A 22,099-nucleotide genomic window follows, 5' to 3' on the forward strand; every position below is an offset into this window, starting at 1 on the left:
GCTCAAAACAAATATTCATATAATTATCGAATTATACGTAGGCTACTTCACGTCGAAAATGGGAGGGAAAACGGTGTCTTCTGTTTCCTGGCTACGCCAACGATGACAACCCACGGCTTACAGCAACGAAAATAATTTCGAATAAGTAATAACTGGAAGGTAATGCTAAACAGCTGAAGTAACCAAGTATACCGGCAGGTTCACATGTCGTATTGCGTTCAAAATGGTAGCCTATGCATTAAACTCGGACTGAAGTGTATTTGAAGTCGACTTACGGTACTTCGGCTGGTCGTATTATTGTAACGTTAAAATACCCATAATTGCAATTTATTATTTATCCATTGTCCATTGGCGCCTAAGTAGCTGGTGACAAATACTGCAGTCTTTGCAATCCGAACCCCACACGACAAATGCTAATCAGAAAGAAAAAGATGCACCCCGCGATGAAATGCCAATTTGCAATCGTGTGTGTCTCACGAAAGAAGTTATTTACAAAATTCAGTTATGAATTTGAAGATAATTCGCGCATGGCGCGACTTGATAGATGCAGACTTTTCTTTCTTTTCCACCGACTTTTCACGCAAGTAAAAGTCCCACATTCGAGTAGTGGTGACGAGGCTTTTCGTACAAGGAGCTCTATATCGGATACGCGCCCTATAATTAGGTTTAACAAACTAATATCGGGGCCAATACTAACGTGTTGGGGGGATGAAAAATCAGTTGGAGCAGAAGCAGGTTTAAGTCCTTGGAGTTATGAAAAAAGGTGAGATCTCCACTAATATAACTTTGATGGTAGTCGAGATGCACTAACAGTAAAGTGATCAATATCACGCTGATTAATATTATACCAACTGACCACTATCAAAAAGTCCTTCATAACATCGGTTGCCAATTATCTGTAAAATAATATAGTTCACAAGTCCACACAGTAAAAAAGCCCCACGTTACAGCAACAGGTGCTTCAATATAGTATAGGTTCGTTCCTTAATTTCCAACACAGGTTGGAAATGTGAATGTAAGACACCACGTATCCTTGCAAAACTGTAATGGTGCCTTTAAGTTTGAGTTCATATCCGTGTCCAAGTCGATTTCTTTAGCTGGGTTGTTCAAACTGTTTGCTATTCATGGCCGTGTTTCGATTACATATATAGTGTACGGCTGTAAGGCTGCATTCCAGCGGACAGTCGTATTGAACCATAGGGTAGATTGGGGTAAAACGCTCAGGCGAGGTCTAAGACGCCCACCATCAATATCACAGAACGAAGCGAGTGTTGAATGCGTCACCGTATCGCAAATGTCACCTTATGGTCTGACGAAACTGTCACCTTGATTTCCCCGCCCGAATGAACATTTGTAACGTTTTAAGAGAATTTATGAATTTTACACATATTCTTACCAAAATAGAGCCTTTTACAACGAATTGAAATCTCACATTTAACGGATGCTACGAAGAGTTTGCCAGTCCTACTTATGATTTCACAACGCGTAGTTGGATTAAAGGCACAGTTCGAAGGTGAATTAACACTATAACCACCTGGTATAACTGAACCGCAATGAATGGCGACCTCGAGGCTAAAACCCCCCACCCCTTATAGTCCAGAAAATATGGATTGAGTAGCCGTTTATGGTTTCATCAAGGATGTATTCTCCGGGACCGCTATTTTAACAAAATTGCGATTCCGCTGGCGAATATAGGCTTCCTCTGACTAAACAAGATACATTTCAAGAACTTCCTACTTTGTTTTTTGACTTATCGTGATCAGTTGGTATTTCTGGATGAAATTTGTTTTTAAAAGATCCGGTACGCCATGATGAGGCGGCAAAGCATGTGCAGGTCTGTATAAGGATTAAATATTTATCAGTTACCGAGTGGCATGCGGCATTTAGTAGGTTATAACGGAGTAAAAAGCCAATGGAGGCGTTTTGCCCCACCTATTTCGCAAAGCATCAAATTGATGGACATAAATGAATGATAATGTTACATATGATGATTGATACTTGGACTTTCCAGTCGGTCGTGGTAGAGTAGGGAGGATATCTCGCGCAGAAATATCGAAATTCCATCCGTTTCGACTAGTTTGGTGGATATTATGACGTTTCTCGCTTAGGGTATGCGTATGTATCTATGTATATGGGGGTTATGGTGCTTAGCAACTATGGCCTTTTGCACCAAACCTGAATATTGTTAGTCTATATGCTCTATTAAACTACTAGATTAAAGCTGTCTCTCGGTTAAAAAACATATTCAATGACTGGTACAATGGTGTAGGGTTGCCGAGTAGAGCTACAATATCAATGGGTACGTGGTTCCGTTCTGCTATGTCCAATAAATAATTTCGCTGCACGTTTTAGCGAGTGCATTGAAGCAAAAAATGCTCCACCGTTTCAGATACGCCACATGTCGCACAAAGACCATCGCCGTGACAACCTAAGCGATGTAAATGGGCGTCCAGTTTACAATGCCCAGTCTGAAGGCGTATCAGTATCGATGATTCTTTTCTGGAGAGCCCTAGCATTGGAGAAATCCCCCCAACCAATATATGTTTTCTCGTGAAACAACTTTCGCCCAAAAGTTTCTAATAGTTGAATAAGAACGCCCCATCTCTTGAGCACTGTAATGCGTTTCAGAAAAGCCCCCCTCGACAACATTTAAGTTACTCTACTCGTCGCATTTGTACTGCTGTCTATACTCAGATTGCAAGAACGAGAGTATTCGGTGCCGACTGCCGACAACGGAACATATCCAATTATCCATATCGAGTTGTTTGACTATCCAGTGACGGACATTTTTGGCCAGGGTCTTGTCTCCGCTGATGTTTTGGCACCGCACTTTAACAGCGCAATGTTGGCAAAAACTTAACATCTTCATGTGCCCCGACGGTAAGGGGTTGGCCTCGATCCGAATGAGTCTCATAGAGCTGAACTCGGTCGCCGCACACCCCTACACTATAGTTCATCCCAACAGTCTTCTACCATTTTTTCCAGAAAAAGCATAGTACGACAAATCTGACCATGAATTCAACCACAGGTCGGCAGATTCTCATGATCAAGCCATATTTTCTGCGTGCCTGGCTTATTGGCTATAGTGAACTTGCATATTAAAATACGATTTCATGATTTTTTGCAATAAATTCAACAAATATTACATACATATTACCAGATATAGGCTATCTGGCGCCGTGTCGACCAAAAATTAGACACTTTGCTGCTCATACTTTAATAACCCTGGAAGGGGTGTAAATGTGCGTTACAGTAACTTGCAAATGTGAGTCTGTAATGATGGTATTTACTGCTATACTCGTACCTCGCGATAATCGAACTGTTATTACGAAAATATCATGATTGTACAGTGTCCACTGTCCAGCGAATGAAAGCAGAAAGTCAATTTGACGTCATTTTCCCAGCCTATCACCGGCTCAGATGCGCTAATGCACTGTATGTCTGCCCCTGCAACGGCTTTCAAACCAGGATTTTGTTCACGTAATAATTATAGTGCGAAAATAGTTATTCACTACGGCTTGTGAGAGACAAAGTTATTGTCAAAGCTACGATTAGTGGCGTGTCGCAAGTCAAACAAGTTTTTACAATTGCGTCTCAACTACAAAAGTTAGGGAGACACTGCCCTTGAATTTCCAATTAGTTTGCTTTGAATTATTCCACGTCAGAAAAATTAACACTTATTTACCATATTCATTCACATTCATCTGGACTTTCATTCGCACCACCATCGTCATTCGCACTGCTAATTTTCCATTCGCACTAGTGCGTACCATCTCACAGGTTGAAAAGAACTGCATTATACATGTAAACACGCGTGGATTTGGCGCTGCCAATAGCCTTCGCAATGTAGCAGACCATTTGCGCGAATCGAACGATTGTTTGATTCGAATGCCCTCGCGGATCGTGATGTTACCGCTTATTGTTTTGTGAGCAGTTTTGCCACGGTCGCCTTTTACGATCGGAGCAGCGCTGCCTCTACCGAGGATTCTAATCGTTTAAATATAAGAGTTATGCGAACGTCTTAACGTGATTAATACGGAGTCCGCGACTATTCGAGAACGCGCGATCGAAGAGCACGGTATAACGTACAGCATTTATAGCGAATAAATGTCGTTTACATTGCATTGTATCAATATGCCGTACTATTTAGTATGGAGTATATGTTGTGAGCAGCACAGGGATGTGACCAAGTCACAAGGTTCCGAGTCACAAGTCTATCTTAATTTTACAGTTTTGACTCGAGTAACGGCGAGTCATTTTCAATGCACCACCGATTTAAGTCCGAATGCAAGGGATCGATTCGGAGACAGGGTCATAGTGTGAACTGTTACGTTTCGAGTTGAAGTCATGCTCAACTGACTTTTTTACAAATCTGCTTGGGCGAAATTGAATGCCTCGCTTCCATAATATACTAATTTGAAATATTACTCACTATTAACAGTGTCCTACCTTATTTTTTGGTATCAGTACTGATCGACCAAACATCAATAATGAGGAAAGTTACTATTTTTCGGAGTTGCAATGAAATGTCTGTTCGGTCGTGCGGATCTGGAGTACAAGTCAAGTATATTTTGGTGGCAATACTACTAACGGATCTCATTAAATCCCAGAATGTACACGTTCCATCAAACATTGTTATATTGCAGCACTACCTTAATTCTCTTGCATATCGAGTACCTGATGTTCATACTGCAAAACGCAATGCACACTGCACATATGCGATGACATGATGTAACAGGGCTACACCTTATGTTACCGCATACAGCAACTTATAATTGACGCACCGTCCCCGTAATAATTCATTCACACTTACTTTTTTGAAATAAGCCGGAACCGATCACGACAACAAACCCGCAAAGTATCTTCGTTGAATATCTCATTACCTCCGGGTATGAATATCCACGTTAACGCGATTCAATAATTATCTATCTATAATATAAATACCTGAGTCATGGAGGCAAAAGTATTTATCTCTGAACATAAAAGGAAAATAATGGTGAAAGACATGTTGACCATAAATACAACAGCGCAACCAATACGTCTCCCCCGACTTGCTGGACTACGAAAGCAATAATAAATATGCCCCTATCTCCTTTTAGAATCGCCTGAAATTGCGTTATTCTCGTAATCTGATCAGATTATTATTCCACAAGATGCCACTCGAAGCCCGCAAACCACTAATCCAATGCTGTTTGGACGTAGATGTTTTCAAGGGTGTTGACAGAATATAAACATTAAAGGAATATACATAAGTGCATATTACAAACGAATACGCAGGTGTTAACTAAGAGCTCGACGAGCGAATGTTGTCAAAAGTTATGAATACAAAATTGTAAAATATTCAGAAATGCGTCTGTATGCCAATACGAAACCAAACGCATTCAGACGTTGCATTATTCGGAATAACACAGAGAGAAAAGGACGAACAGCAATTACTGCTCAGATAGTATTTTTTATAATAAATGTGTTACGATATTTCAACACGGTACGAATCCATACGATCGTTATTCCATCACGCATTGTACTAGTCTGTTGAAATTCCTCGTAGTCACAGAACAGTGAATCCTCAACGCGCGATTTTGAAGGCATTCGATTCGCGCATATACATCTGTTGGTGACATCGGCAAAATGTCACGGTTATAACGTGCTTCTTCGTGGAGGCTACTTCTGTAACTTTGCGCGCCGAATCTTCCTCAGAGCGAAGTGTTGCCTAAAATAGTGACGTGTACATATACCGAATATAAACATACATGTTACGTCGCCTGGTTGATCTGCAGTCGTTGCGAGTTGTCCGGTTAATTGAGTGAGCTTGACCACACGTTAAACAAGGGTCACAACACAAAATTCGATCAATAACAGCGAACTGAAATTATAGTAAACTTGGTACGCCATGGATCGATCATCGTTCCTCATATCACGAGATGAAGAAACTAAATGAGTTCAGATCTGCCATTCGACAAAATTGTTAGAGCTATATACGCCACGTTCGTGAACGCTTGGAATTTGAATATAAATTTGAATATGAATGCTGATTGTCTTGCTATGGAAAATCGTGAACATTCGTTTAGGGAAGTGGTTCTCAAACTTAAAGGGGACTAGTAATCTGGTAAGAAATATTACCATTGTATCTCTGCTGTCACCTCATGACCTTATTTCACCCAAACTATAGCTAAAAACTGTAAAATTCCAATGTTATTTTCCTTTGATAATTGGAGGGGAGTGTTCTTTATCAAGTTACAACCAAAAAATCGCATGTTCCGTCCGATAACTCCATAAAATATAGGGTTTGACTTTATAAAAAAAATATATATCTATATCAGGGGTGGGCAGTTATTTTTCTCCGCCGGCCAAATGAGAAGCAGAAAATATGTCGGCGGGCCGAGTCAGAAATGTTATCTGTATTCTAAATTGAAAGCAGTTAATTACACTAAATGGTGTTCAGTGTATGTGTGGATATTGGGGAATGAGAAAGTGACGGTTAATTGCCAAAAGCAATCTTTATTTGAGGTCATATTTGTAAACATGTTAAACATGATCAATTTTGAACCCTCTTTAAATCCATATCCACGTTTTTCTATCAATACCTTAGAATGAATTTGGGATGTCCGAAACAGCCCGTCCTCAACCCCCAAACGTTGGTCTTCGGCCCCCCATAGAGTTATAAACCAAACTGTAAGGGGCTTCGCCCCCAGACCAGTCCCCATCGGGATGAGCGTTTTTACCACTACTTCTGAGCAAGAATTATTGTATAGACTAATTGGCTACGTTTGATGCCCTAATAGCGCAAAGCGCGGAATTTTCCCATGATTCATGATTCTATGGTTCATCAATATTGGTAATTGCATATATATTGCTATTATTTTTAACCTCTCCCGGCCCAAGTACCCAGTGTCTCAACTAGAGCTAGATAAAAATTTGAAAGACGTGGCATAAATTTAAAAAAACGAACACTATAATTTATATTCATTCACGAAATAATTTTTTGCGCCCTTCGAGTTCGCCCCCTCTCCCCCTCCCCCCCCCCCATTGGAGGGTTTGAGGTGCAGCAGTTACGGTCCTGGGGTCCTGGTTTCAGAGAAGTGTGCAGATTGCGGATATGGCCTTGTCGTTGAGCCAAGCTTGCAGTTATTTCGAAATTCGCCGTCCCTCGATCGAGTGCATGTCTTCGTGTTTTTGTCATAGAACCGACTTAATTTATACTCCTTAAACACGGCGACGTGCTCGGCACTAACTACTAAAAAGACGGGTAGTAAACACATATTTAGTCCTCTGAACCATCATTGCATTTCAGGTTTCGGCTTTCTTTTTTTACATCCTTTATGGGTGGTGATATGCCCATAGAAATCACGGGCACTAATTGGCTTGTTTTACGAATGTGGAAATGCAATTAACAATTTTTGAAACGCAGACCGCGCAATACGTAATGTGAAAATGGCAACAAAGAAGGTTCGGTGACTACATGTAACTTCAATTGTAACGGCATAATTTGCTACATTGACTTTACTTCGAATCTGCATTAGGCATGTGAGGTATACGTATAGGCCGCTTAATCGCGGCATGTCAATGAACAGGCTTGATAGTAAATGAATTTCCGGTTCAGTTTATACAGTATACATACCATGGTTTTATGGTTTTAGTTCACGCAGCAACATTAAAAATTAGGTTTTATATTTTCAATTTCAAGCAACCTTTCGCGGGCCGCACAAAATAGCTCCGGGATCGGTGGATAATCCAAGAATTATCATCGAAAAACTCAAATAACTCCGCTTCTACTGGTTCGAATTGAGTCAAATTTGTTTTGCATCGTCTTTGAAGGCAGCGCAACGATTTCATGGGGATAACAGAGAAATCAGACAAAAGATTTTTTTTGCATCTTTGGGTAAATTCAAAATTTTCAAACTGTACGAAATCAGCGATTATTGGTTGGAATGATTTAAAATTTGATGTGCGTCGTTTTTTAAGGCAACCTAACGATTTAATCACGTAACCATCAAGAATCAGGAAAAAAAGCTATTTTTGAACAGCCCTAGTATACATATATAGTATACTCAACGGTCTCCTAACAATTCTCTAAATGGCTCACGGTCCCTTAAAATATAAACACGAATAAACACAAAACAACACACTGGTATCATGGTATCTATGTGACGGATCCTACTGCTTTTTTGCGACAAGTTCGGCTATGCCTGGTTCCGTTTTGGACAACGCCACCGGTTAGTGGTGCCAAAAATGCAGACTCGCATTCACATATTACCGGGAAACAGTGAAACCAAATTGACGAGAGGAATTATTGAATCATACTTTTTCGAGATTCAAATTTAAGGTGAAAATTAGCTAAAAGTTGGGAAAAGCATTCAATTCGAAACTTAATAAAAATAACCACCCTTAATCAACTTGCCCATACACCTCCTCGTCATAGTCAGGTATATCTCGTAATTGTGTTATTGGTCAGTTATAGAGGCATGTTAAGTCACCAATATACACTCCTTGATATCACAGAGGCGATAATAACGAGTTTGGAAAATAACTTGTCTGAAAGATTTTCTTTCAGGATAGTGCTATTTTTGGAAGGTGTTTCGCGCCACGGAAAGTTATCTCGTGGAACCGAAAACGACCTCGGATCCCAGTTTGAAAACCGCTGGTCTATGGCAGTGCATACCGATTACAACTCTGAGGAGTACCGAAATACGCCCAATGTCAAGCACACTGCATTAAAAGTAAGAATCGGCTTTTACTCACCATATGCATCTTCGTCGTTGTCAGATGACACATGCATATTTGTCACTGACGTGTCTGAACAAAGAGAAATGACTTCATTGTAAAGCAATAACCAAATATCCAAATGCATTTTCCCACGCAAAACTCGATAATTGACTACACATGCCAGCCGAATCCATTCCATGAGTTTAATAATGGGTATTCTATCTAATAAGATTGTGGCAGGTCATTAAAAAGATAGAATAATAAACGATACCGAAAGGACGGAGAGACACAAACAAATTGTATTGACTCTAGTTGCACGAAACGACTGTACGCAATTCACAGGTATGTGTTTGAGTAATCATGCTAATTTCCGAACCTTTGGATTCCGGTAAATAGTGGAATATAACTGCATCGCATATGTAACATATCGTGGATACATCGTAAATAAGTTGAACACAAGAAAGACGTGCCAAAACAGATTCCATGGAGTTGCAGATTGAATATGAGCATACATGACGAAGAATTATTAGAATGCCTATAATATTGAGGTTATTATATCACCGTACGACAGATGGTTCCCAAGATTTTTGGTCGCGAATGAATTTTCGATTTGAAGATGTTTCACGACCAACCTCTATATTTGGTAGCAGGTCAGCCCCATGGCCCAGAGAGACCCAAGGAATATTTGGGGAGATGAGTACTAAAAAAAGCGCCTTCGTGACCCCCCGAAAAGAAAAGGAAACGACGCTCCGGGGTTCACGACGCCTGAATTTAACCGCTGGTGCAGTCTATAGGTCAGTGGTCGGGAACCTATGACTCGCGAGCCATATATCGATCTTTTGGGTATAAGATATGGCTCTTTGACAAATTTTTAATTTTGTACCTAGTTTTTCAATATTGCAGCAGCTTGTTAGTAAATTTTCATGTCGGTCAGAATAATTATTCTCGTGGCAGCATAAACATGTCTTTGAGAGGTCAAGACAGTGGTATAACCGGGGTTACGGGTTCGTACCCCCATTTTTAAAATCCTCAAATTCAAGTTGCTGTCGCGGCTGAATTCGACCTACCCGCCATCGCGCGTCTCGAAATCTTGGATTGCACGATACCTTGATTGATACCTTGACATGGCGACGCTTGTAGGACAATGCAGTTATCAAGCACACATTGTCTTCCTGATTTAAACCGATATTTAAACTTCCTTGGAAGTGACATTACCAATTACAAATTAAAATTAAGATCAACGCGATTGCTATCAAAGTTCTCGATTGGTAACGTAAGTAGCTTTCTAGAACCGCCGTAAAATGTAGGTGTGTAGCGTTATGATACGCTGAATACTTTAGAAGTCGATCAATATTTAGATTTGCGGAAACAGCGTGACAATTTCATTTGAATAATATCGGTGATGATAAATTCTAAGGTATTTACGATGAGTTGCGCTACCACAGGTGAGGTTTGGCCCGTCTGTTCCTTAACTCTCCTTTCGCACTATATTTTCGAGCAATAAATATGAAAATTCCGTGATTTTGGGAATAGAAACGTTGAAAATCAAATCATTCATAAACATCGATAAAAATACCAATAACCATTGAGGTTTTCACTATTTCCCCTCACTCATACCTGACGACATGTGAGGCACTACCTCACTTGCCTCGCCTAACCCCACGCCATTGACATATCACACCCTGCAGTGGGTATGCACAGTTGTAGTGACCATGATTGGCTCCACCTATGCATGTGGGCAGAAAAATATGACGCACACTACGAATCTCATATATTAGTGCTACCAATACGTCACGAACTTTCGATTGTGACGTAACAGTTGATTGACATGTATGGGAGTTACAATTGAAAATATCGCTAATCAATAACTTCATATTGGTAATTTATTCGCTAAAAGCTTGTCGACTGACTCTCATCAGTAGGGAACGTCAGTGATAGGGTGATTCAAATTCGAAATGTAAAAACTATAGAAAATTGACTGTCATTGTAATGATCAGCACATTCTGGATGGGATAAGAGATGCTGTCCAATAGCTAACATTTTTGTGGGGTATTACGAGAAACGGATATTCGAAGATATTGATCGAGCATTAATGTATCAAAGATATGTTGATGACACCTTCGCCATATTTGAGAATGAATCCCAGTGTGATTTGTTTTTGAGCAAATTGAATGGTCTTCATCCGTCACTGAAATTCACCATGGAAAAAGAGTTAATAATTCATTAGCATTCCTTGATGTTGTAGTTGAAAAGACGGGTGCTAATTTTCTTACGTCAGTTTACCGTAAGAAGACATTCAGTGGGCAATACATTTCGTGGGATTCTTTCTGTCCAGAAAAACGTAAAGTAAATTTGATAAGAACTCTGGTGCACAGGGCTCTGATGATTTGTAGTAAAGTCAAACTTGATTCTGAATTGGAGAACATTCGGTCAATCTTACAGTCAAATGGTTATCCTGATCATATCATTAAAATGACCATGACCAATGACCATGGATCGTAAACTCAAAGATTTCAGAAAAGTTAAACCGTTTGGACCTAGAAAATGTCCTGCTTATTTGCATCTTCCTTGGATTGGGAAAGTGTCCAACAGGTTTGAAAAACAAATTAAATCGTCAGTGAGGCATTGTTTTTCACTAGTAGAACCTCTGATAATCTTCATGACGAAATCTCTGATGCCTGTAACGCAAAAGGATGTGCTACCTGCGACAAATCAAAGCAACATAGTATATGAATACACGTGCCGATGTGACAGTCGGTATGTAGGTCGCACGTCTCAGCGCTTGCAGCAAAGAATTCGCCAGCATGTCCCACGGCAAATTAGAATAACTAATGTTTCTCCAACTCCTTCATCGCAGTCTGTTGACACACTGCGTGATTATGATCAAGTTACTGCTTGTAATTCGGCTATTGGACGTCATCTCTTAGCCCATCCAGAATGTGCTGATCATTAAAATGACAGTCAATTTTCTATAATTGCTCGTCGCCGTTCTCTTTTTCATTTAAAGGTCCTGGAATCTACGATCGTAAAGCTGCGAAAGCCGATTCTTTGTAGCCAGGAGGAACGCCTCCACACTCTTGGAATATTTCATTAATGTTTTGTGTTGTGTTTTCGGTTATTTATAACCGAATATGTACTCGTTAACGTTTGTTTTGTACCGTAACTACCGTATCCTGCCCGTCTACTAGTTGTTTGTTTTTGTTATCATAACGTCATAGAGACAAAATAGTTCTTACATTTCGAATGTGATTCACCCTATCACTGACATTCGCTACCGATGAGAGTCAGTCGAAAAGCTTTTAGCGAATAAATTAACAATATGAAGTTATTGTTTCGCGTTATTCTGAAGTTCTGTACCACAAATCACTTGTTGTAATTGAAAATATGGATTCAATATGGCTCTTCGGTCAAAAAAGGTTCCCGACCACTGCTATAGGTCTATTATGTGTGATACAGGCCACTCGTGGTCGTACCTCTTAGCGAAGACGAGGAACCGATACCGGCAGTACCCAGTGTGCGTGAAATTAGTCCTGGACTGCAATTATATGGCCAATTGGTCAATGAAATGAATCATAACGCAAGTCCGATGTATAGCGTATTCAAAATAAACAACTATTCGCAGTTTCGTGGATTCTCTCGTATACACTATACATGTTCATTATAGGCTTGTTCAAAAATAACTACTAGGTGCAAATTTTACTGTGTATTCAATAAAACTGTTAGGCAGACTAAAAAAGCGCTTTACACGAAATTTGGCTCAATTCCAACTAGTAGAAGCGAAAATATTAGAGCACAACATTTTGTATTTGACAACAAGAGTATTTATGGTGGCAAATCCCGTGATTATTTATCCTAGACTACCCGCCCTAAGTAGTATTATTTCAAACCAAAGATTTTGAACATCACTAACTCCTACTGCTATTAACTACTACTACAGCTATTAAAACATATAATTCGTTGAAAATTTCTGTTCGCGATAAAAAAAATAAATGTCGTCAAACGGAAGTGATTTCACCCATTCATGCGTGTGGACAAAAAGAGTTCTTTTTGTCAAGGAATGATGATCCTGAGTGAAGAAGCAGCCAAATCATTACCAACGAGTGAACGACAGATGTCGTGCATGACATTCGTGAAAATATAGTCAACGTCACGGAATGATGCTCTATATGGTATCATGCTAGAAAATCCATGCTATCGATCTACTTACTATTATGAAGGCGGTTCAACTTTTATTGCTGGAAAATCATCTGATTTTTTACATACGTATAACGCTAGGACCTCCACGGCATCCGCTAGCATCTCAGACTAGGAATTGCGAATGAGCACGTATATACATACTGGAGATCAGTATATTTAGCGTCAGAGTGATGGAAATCTCAGACCAGGGGTCATCAACGGACCTTCACATCATCCGCTAGCATATCATACGAGAAATTGCGAATGTACAAGTCTGTACGCTTTTGGAAAAGTGCCAAATCAAAGTATAATGGAAATGAGTATATTTAGCGTCAGAGCGATGGATTGCCTAGACCAGGGGTCACCAACGGACGGGATGAGTTTCCCTTAATGGCAGTAGTAAATATTCAAACGAGAGAATTGAAGGGATCGATGTGAACAGCTCTTGAACATGGGTCGGTTGACACAAAGGAACAAGCTAACGGAGTTATCGATTGGATGGCGTCGCTCGTCTTCGCTCCTGCGGAATCAGACAAGAAATCTGTTGAATATTTCTGAGCCTCAACGCGGAGATTGGCTCTTCGCGGCCTAGTGCGGGAATTCAACTGAGGTCGAAGACGGTCCCGGGAAGACGTATCAGTTCTTGGCAAGGAGCGGAAACCCTGCCCAGAGTTCTTATTTTGACAGTGAAAAAATTATACCAAATAAAGGGTAAATGGAGGGAGTGACGGGTAGCCCTTCGCATTGAGCAGTACTCAGGAAGTAGCTCTTGGTTTCAAAAAGTTTGTGACTCCTGGCCTAGACACTACTACCGCAGAACAGAATAGCTCATCGTTAGTTGTATATCCGGAATGATGGCTGAATGAACATGATTAAATGATCAACTATACTGTGAGACGTTGACGGTGCTGCTAAAATGACATCGACTTGCGGGAATCGTGCGATTCTATATGACGCGTTTGTGTTCGAAATGCGACTCTTAGCAATACAGAAGCTATAGCAAACATGTTGGCAAAATACCATTTGCATGGCTCGTTATTCATCCATACATCCACAATTTTCCAGAACCGCTATCTAATCCGATTTCTACTTTGGGGAAGCGAGAGTCGCTTTTATTAAAACGTTTCAAGAGTTTGAAAAGTTCCAGCGTGATACTATCTCGAACCTTTCATGGGATCGCAGTATCAGTCGATGATGGGCCTGCTGCAGTTAACCCAGCTACACTGAACAGTATCTCTAGTTGTGACCGATGTATCTAGCTCTAGCACGACGGACAAAATACTCGTACCCGTGGTTCTTAACCGTTACTAACTTGGGGAACACTGACGCCGGTCTGCAAGCCTTCGCATTACACCAAACTTCTGAGAGTAATAAAACAAAACTCTAATTAATATAGGGTAGCATTTAAAACAAAATCAATTTAAATCAAACATGTTCAAAACAAGGCCCTTGTTTAAAACATTTTGTAGCCATGACGTCACAAATATTTAATAGTGACTTCACAATAGATTGGCATTGACAATTGAAAATATAGGGTAAATAGGCTCCTTTGTCGAAAAGAGCTTCCGATCACTGTCATAAACAGACCAAAAATAACTTTAACCCGGACTACATCGTTATGCAGCATATTTTCGGTCGGCGGTCATCATCATCAGAACACCCATTCTGTATCAGTGATCTATATATACGTGCAAAAACTGTTGAACTGACGACGATTTGGAGGGTTCTAACTACCCCACATCGTATACGTCGACTATTCTGGGTGCAAATCGTCATTAGGCTCATACTATATGTTTTTTCGGACGTATTTACGCTATTATCGCATAATTAGACAACGTTTGAAAGACAAATTTTTTTTTTCAAAAAGGCATTTGTTAAAACACTGTTTAAAACATGTTTTCAACAAAGTGTTTTAAAACACCGTCTGTTTTAAATGCAACCCTATACTTAAAGATAACTGATGTACAAAATGAACTTTGCATAAACAGAGTACCAAAACAACAAACAGTTAAAATATGATTTTCACGCAAAACCAAAACATTGTACTGAAACCTGACTTCAGTTGTTCCATCTCAGACACCAGTGCGAGGCTTCACCTTGGAAAGTGCCACCGTATTGTCTGGTCGAAACATAAAAGCGTGTTCCCAATTGCAAATGAGCTTTAAAATATTCGAGATAGAATTGGCACTTCGAAACCTAATCCCCTGTGTGCGACACTGCAGGTAACGTGTTCCCACAACTGTAACAATTCAATGTTCGGGTCTCATTGCCCGCATTCAATGATGGCCAAAACGGGCGTGTCACCACAAATCATGAATTGGGTGTGTTTCGTGATGCCAGGGAAACCCTGGGTTTCTATCGAATGACGTTTAAAACCACTCCTGTAGACGTAGTAAGACATAACCAGGTTTTGGCGTATTGCAACATTTTATTGCGATCTGACAATACTTGCACAACGCACAGCACAAGATTTATGACATTCGCCCATTAATGTAGATTGGCTATATAAACATGCAATTTTCTCGTAGGAGAGACACATTTAACGCACCGTGATTCGGTGGATTTGACACTGAACCAACCTCATGATAGCAGGACACCAGCTAACTACCGGTAAAGCTTAACCAATAGTATATGGACGGCTACCTTATTACTTTAGCCTGAGCACGTCCTACATCTACTACACTTGTCACAGTCCCTGTTAGCCTTAGTTTAAGTATAGGGGAACTATTGCCGTTTTCTACCATACGTAGCAGTCTTGCGCCATATATCATTCATCAATCAATACATGAATCATGCAACGATTGAACCAACTAGCCATCGCACTACTGACACGAATGCAGATAAACGGATTTGCGTAATGATAATGTATGAGGAGATAACGGGTCCATCGACGCTCTAATAATCTATGCCGGCCACATACCGGTCCCTGTATATTCAAAAGGCGTTGATCATGGCCTCGGCAAAGTCACATTTCAAGAGCGAGGTATTTTTCAAAATCAAAATAGGCGCCATGCAGTGTGCCACCGTGGTGGTCTGCAGTCGATGACACGACGAAACAAGGAAATCGGAAAGAAGGAGATACCAGGTGAACATTATATTCTCCATCTCTACACATAAGTAGGCCAATATAGACAGTAGGGTTGTTCAAAATTAACGTTTTTGTTCAAATTTTACGAGATATCCGATCATATTGTCAGGTTGACTAAAAACGCTACAAATCAAATTTGTCTCAATTCCAACGTATAACAGCGAAGCTACAGCAGTTAAAAATTAATAAAATTTAATAAACAAAAATAAAGTGCTATTACGAATTTCATTTTCAACCCCATGAAATTGTTATTTTGTCTAGAAACACGATTTTCCACTAATTTGGCTCAATTACAACGAGTGGAAGCGAAGTTATTGGAGCACAAAATTATGGATTCGTAAAAAATTGTATTTACGGTGGGTAAATTTTTTAATTTTCATTATTATTATTATTAGACTCCGCACCGTCCGTACCATTATTTCAAAACCAAAATGGTAAACATCAATATATTCGCTTTTACCGAGTGGAATTGAGTCAAATTGGGTATGCATTGGTATGCATTTGTAGACAACCTAACAATTTTATGTGGTTGCCAATAAATTTTATAAAATAAACTTTTTGTATTTAAATTAAAAATTTTCTATCTCCTGTAGCTTTGCTGTTACAGGTTTGAATCGAGCCAAATTTGGTTTACAGCGCTTTTTTTTTATCAAACCCAACAAATCAATGGATTCTGCAATGCATCAATGGATTCTGCAATATGGTCACTATGGTGATATTAGTAAAGCCGGGATGTGCTGAAAGTTCAATACGCTATGCAAAGTATGCCGGCGATTCTGATGGGCATAACACGACTGCACAGGAATGTGGGCTAATTCACCTTATGCCCACCTCCGTGGTAATATGCGTTCCGCGATCCACGAAAAAACTGTGCCTGTCTATAGGCCTGCACATTTTTGGTATTTCCAGAAATATCACGTTGCATCTATATCAGCTCCGGTGGAAACCGTTGTGTTTATGTGGGTAACTTCTGATCATGGTGTCAGGTTGACTCTGCCCGCGATACAAACTTACAATACAAAATCCCTAAGAACATATTCCCGAAATTCATTGGACGACATCCTCAGCCTGATTGTATCTATAGAGTCCAACAAAGATTTCCGACTGATGAACCACTTCTTCAATAGTAATTCATACACTCACTGAAATGATACCTCGTAGAGATGAAAGGCATAAGACAGCGAGAGTTTCAGTTTAAATTTCGAGAACTCGTTGGTTTCTCGTGTATCGGATATCCGGATTTGTAGCTCGAATTCCCTGCTCCGCCAAGCATGGGGTATTTTTCTAGTGTAAACAGAGCTGGAGTATGTATAGGACATAGCGTCTGTATTTCTTTTATGGCGTGCTAAAAGCTATCATAATTCGCTAATCTGCCAGGCTCTCGTGGGTTTCAAGTGCAAACTATGATGCATGTTTCTATTTAGCTGACCTAGCCGTCATCATGATGCATAGCACAGCATGTTCTATCATACTCGGCCTATCAGCTGCCTCGTCATCTTAAGACAGAATCCTGCAACGATGGATCTGAGCGCGACAGCACGGGTGACATTCCCGAGCTTGACAATTGGAAGATATTTTAATAATCGTCAGCTATTATATTTTATCTGCTCATGACACACATACAATGTATAATGCGATACACAAGACACAATGCGATGTAATGAACAGATATGGGGCGATGTCGAAACGACCAATTGCGATCTCTTAATCTGGCATCACCACAGCCTAATGCCCGATGTCAATCAATGTTAATATGTATTCGGCTGTTTTGTACTTGTCCATGTACAATTGTACCGTACATTTACATTGAAATGAACCCGAATATTTTCGATTGACACTCGACAGCGGTTATCTTCAGCAACTAGTAAAGAATTGGAAATAATGATGTTCAAATATGATGCACTTCAGCATCAATGTACTATTCAATTGTATATTGAAGTTCTCTACCTCCGAGAAGCTCAGCAAATGCTTCTCCTCAGTAGTACTCACAACATTATACCAATTAACATGAAAATTTCACAAATTTAACGCTGTCGATAACACCATTGTTACCCGTGGAAAAGGCACGGAAATTCTCACTAGAAGTTTGAAACATTGCAGTTACTGAATGGCATCATATGCATTCGCTATTGTCGCGACCTGATGGACATGCTAGAATGCGGTGATAGCACTGCGCTGACAGAGTAATTACATTCAATCGGAGTCGCCAACAACTGGTATTTCGCGCTTCTAAAGTTGCTTTTTCATAATGACTTACGACACACATACATACATATGCAAATGCTATTCGTCGAGCACAGAACGTCTCAAGCCAATTCTCACCTACGGATTCCCCTTTATAGTGCTTTGTGTACCGGACGCCATCGTCGTGACTTCTTCCTGACGCCATGTCGGATATTCTCTCGGACACAGGCCTGACGTGACTCCATATTATATCCAACAGCGAGGAATATAGAAATGGATTCATGGCACTGTTTATGGGCAGTAGGATAATCGCTGTCACGGCATACGCGATATCATCAACGTCGCCGCCTGGTAAACAAGAATTGCTGTAGTTAGAATCGAAAAATGCACACCAAGCTCATTGGAGCTGAGATGCTATTCATATGCATAGGTACTTAGGTAGGCTGATACCGTATTTGCAGAGTTGTAGTATATTGGCAGATCTAGATATTCCTGTATCTTGGATTGATAAAAATGGCCACGAAACTGATACTGGTTTACTTCATTATCTTCCATCGCGACCAGTGCATTGCAATAACATAAATTTAGTCAGCTATGCGTGATTTTGCGAGTATATCTTGGAGACAAAAACGAACCATGCTTCCTTCAACCACTGTAGTTTTGCAACTTCTTGATCCCATGGATCCGTGCGACCCAAAAAGGCCACTGATGACTAAAACGTAATAATTCATCTTTCACACTCCAGGAGTCTGTGGACCAACAAAGGTTATCTCTCCACTGCTTTAAATCAATACAATAGACTCATCACACACCCGCGACCCGGATCAGCAAATTTACTCCCAGGTTTGGGAGGTTATGGGTTAAGACATCGTAGAAGTATAACTAAGCGTGCAATCGGAGCGGAGCTGCGTCCGTTATTGTGATTGATGCAATGATTGGATAAGTGCCCTAGAGACCATGTGTTCTGTTACGCGAGACAATTGTCGGGGGCATACGCGAACAAATTCATTCTCCTGACCTGTGACAATTTTGTGAAACAGCGATTTTAACGTTTATGTGAAAGCCAAAACAAAGTTTAAAATTATTTTACTCAGCTTTGATTCGGGCTTTTACGCCATGATTCTACAATTTACATTGCCGTGTAACTTTGGTGGAGGTGATTTTGATTTCTCTACTGCTGCAGTGATGAGAGCTACACAGCCTACTGTAGACATCGCAATAGTTCAACCAGAATCAGTGTCGTCTGCTTATTATTACTATTAAGGCTGCTTGGCAAGCGCAACAGCAATCATCAGTGTCAGTGTCAGTGTACGCTGTACAGCAGGAGGCAATTATCAAGGCAGCTCAAATGTGAAGCAGGAAATAGCCTACGTTGGCGGGCCAAAACAAAAGTTTAGACTGTGCACTGTGTGCAGGGGTGTCAAACTCAACTGACGTCACGGGCCGGATTCAACACTTTAGATCGCTCGCGGGCCGCACCAAAATTCCTCAATCCCAGAATACCTCAAAGTCCATGCTCATATTTCTTCATTTTAATACTTCATTAACAGCGTATATACACGATAGTATATTACATTACATTGCGGATCATAGGGGTTCTATTGTAGCTGCGCCTTTTATTCGCAAACAGTGGAATTGGAAATAATAAGATGATTGGGTGGCTAAATACAGTTATAAGACGATAAAACAGTGGCTCTAACGATGATATAATTTGGAATACTTCTATATGCTCATTTCGTTTAAGTGATATATTGGCATCAACCTTGCGTATGCGTTGTGACGAATGCAATAGATTTAACTGTAAACGCGGGCGTTGGAATTTGCTTCATATTATCGCGATTCGAGTTTCTCTCGAGGCTGGAGAGTGGAGACCCCTATTATTTGTTTCATGTAACGCTGCATATCAGGGTTCTTGGCATTTTCGCTTCTATGAATAACTAGTTTTTGGTGGGTGAAATAAATTCGCACTTTCTTACTTTCTCGGAACTGGGTGTCAATGTCAGCGACCTGCTCCTAATGGTGACTAGAAACCACAACACCGCAATCGAGGGGTTATAATATGGCCTGTGAACTGAACATACTCGACATGTGCTATCTCGAAGGACTATTTAATGCAGGTAATTTCTTTCTAAACATATGTTAAAAATGTGCTGGATAATACAAGCATTTTTCAATCTACTCAGAATTGCTTCGCGGGCCGGATGAAATCACTTGTCGGGCCGGATGCGGTCCGCGGGCCGTATGTTTGACACCCCTGGTTTAGAGTGAATGTGCTAATATTAGGATTCATTCCGAACTATGCGTGGCTTGCCAAAATAGTCATGCTGTTTTCCTTGCTTCGCCAGCAGGTTTACCGCATCATCCCAGTACATGTATTTCACTGTATCGTTTTTCTCATAATGCCGACTCAAATTATATTCCTTCAACATGGAGATCTGCTCGGTTCTCATCAGAAACTAAGGTTCACGGCTGACTTCAGTAAGTAAATAGTTCGTGCTCCAAACCTTGTTAAAATGTCGGCGTTAAGCCGCACTTTACATTGCTTGACACAACATCGTTTCTGACTGAGGATGACCGCTAATCACGTGCGCTGATTGCATTATGTTGTGAATTACGATTTGAAACGTAAGACAGTTTAAAAGCACACACCTTGTAATTCATAATGTAACAATAGCAACATACAAGATTTGAACCTTGAATATGGAAACAGTGACTTGGAACCGTAATTGTTAGGGCATGCGTTTGCCACAGTCCGGTTTAGTGGCTTTATTTTGAACCCAGATTAGTCATACGACGTACGTGGGTTACGTAATCAGGCTCCATAAATAAACCTGACTTCAAAGTAAAATCATTTCGCGTTCAATTTGTATAGCTTATTAACATTCATAAATTGATGTTATAGTCTAAATTCCAAAGAGCTTTTCTCGGGCTGGCCAGAATCGCATCGCGGGCCGTACAATGCTCACTGCCCAGGCCTGCTCTATACAGAGTGTGCATTGTACAATGATAAGTAAGCTAGACTATAGGATTTATCGGGCTGGTCTACTATGGTATAAAGTCGTATCCAGAAGTGTCAAGATGAGAGTCGTTTGCTCTTCCCCTCGATCCCCTTACAGTTGTGACTCGTGAGCAAGGATTTCCAAGAATGTGCATGACGAAGAAGAACATTCGTGCCAGACTTTCCGTTGAATTAGACTTTCGCATGTGCCTTTCCAAGCACTTCCAAGAATAGATTTATTCGCCCTGTAGCTCAAGCTCATCCGTCTCATTGAATGATGCTAGACTGTTTAAATTCAACGACATAGTTTGTCGTGTTTTTCCTTCGATTTGCGCACTCTTTATGCTACCTCAGTGGTTCTTAACCTTGCCTCCAGCGCCCCCCAAGGGGAGTTGGTGGTTTTGAAGGGAGCGGGAACGCTCAGGGGGCGATATGGGGGGCACTAGGCACAGCGGGGCGATAAGGGGGCGCTGAAGAAAAATGGCTTCGCCGTAGATGATGTGGTAGTAGGACCTATCCTTGATGAGTATTCAGAACAAATTGACATATTCCACAAAACATGTCAAATCCCGAAATTTTTGGTCGCGATTCGCGACTATGTTTGCTACCTATATTTTCATAAATTTAGTGGGTTATTATAATTCATATAAAACGAATAGCGCTTACTTTTAGATTTCCCGTTATTTAATACACTGCCGTCACGCCTGCTAGGGTTATTTTCAACAAAATGTTTCGAATTAAGTAGGGGATATGTGGTACCGATGGATCAAAAATCGCAAAATGATCTCTGGCCCTCAAATCTTCAGCCGAGAATAGCAGATCTTTTGCTGTCTTAACACTTCGATACAAGCTCTACCTATCGCGGACATTTACATGAATATCCACCTTTTCAAAAAATATTTATAAACGTTTAAAATTTGTTGCTCGAACGTGTCATCGGTCCCCACACG

General features: G+C 40.5%; 1 protein-coding gene across 3 annotated transcripts in view; it reads right to left on the reverse strand.

Moving 5' to 3' along the window:
* Positions 1-4,747: 4,747 nt before the first annotated feature.
* The window catches only part of LOC145450391 (uncharacterized), a 72,775-nt gene continuing 55,423 nt past the window's right edge, over positions 4,748-22,099 (reverse strand). For 2 of the 3 annotated variants that reach the window (XM_080328913.1, XM_080328912.1), the window contains exons 22-24: positions 18,290-18,499; positions 8,740-8,793; positions 4,748-5,710 (exon numbers count right to left, since the gene is read on the reverse strand). In XM_080328913.1, coding sequence (XP_080185039.1) covers positions 5,694-5,710; positions 8,740-8,793; positions 18,290-18,499 — 281 coding nt within the window. In that variant the 3' untranslated portion in view covers positions 4,748-5,693. Of the gene's footprint in view, positions 5,711-8,739; positions 8,794-12,910; positions 12,939-18,289; positions 18,500-22,099 lie in introns of all 3 variants that reach the window. The other variant, XR_013918484.1, reaches the window with a different exon arrangement.

Source organism: Botryllus schlosseri, chromosome 11 (genome assembly GCF_051294905.1).
Source record: "Botryllus schlosseri isolate E-star chromosome 11, Bs_hap1, whole genome shotgun sequence".
Lineage (NCBI taxonomy): Eukaryota > Metazoa > Chordata > Ascidiacea > Stolidobranchia > Styelidae > Botryllus > Botryllus schlosseri.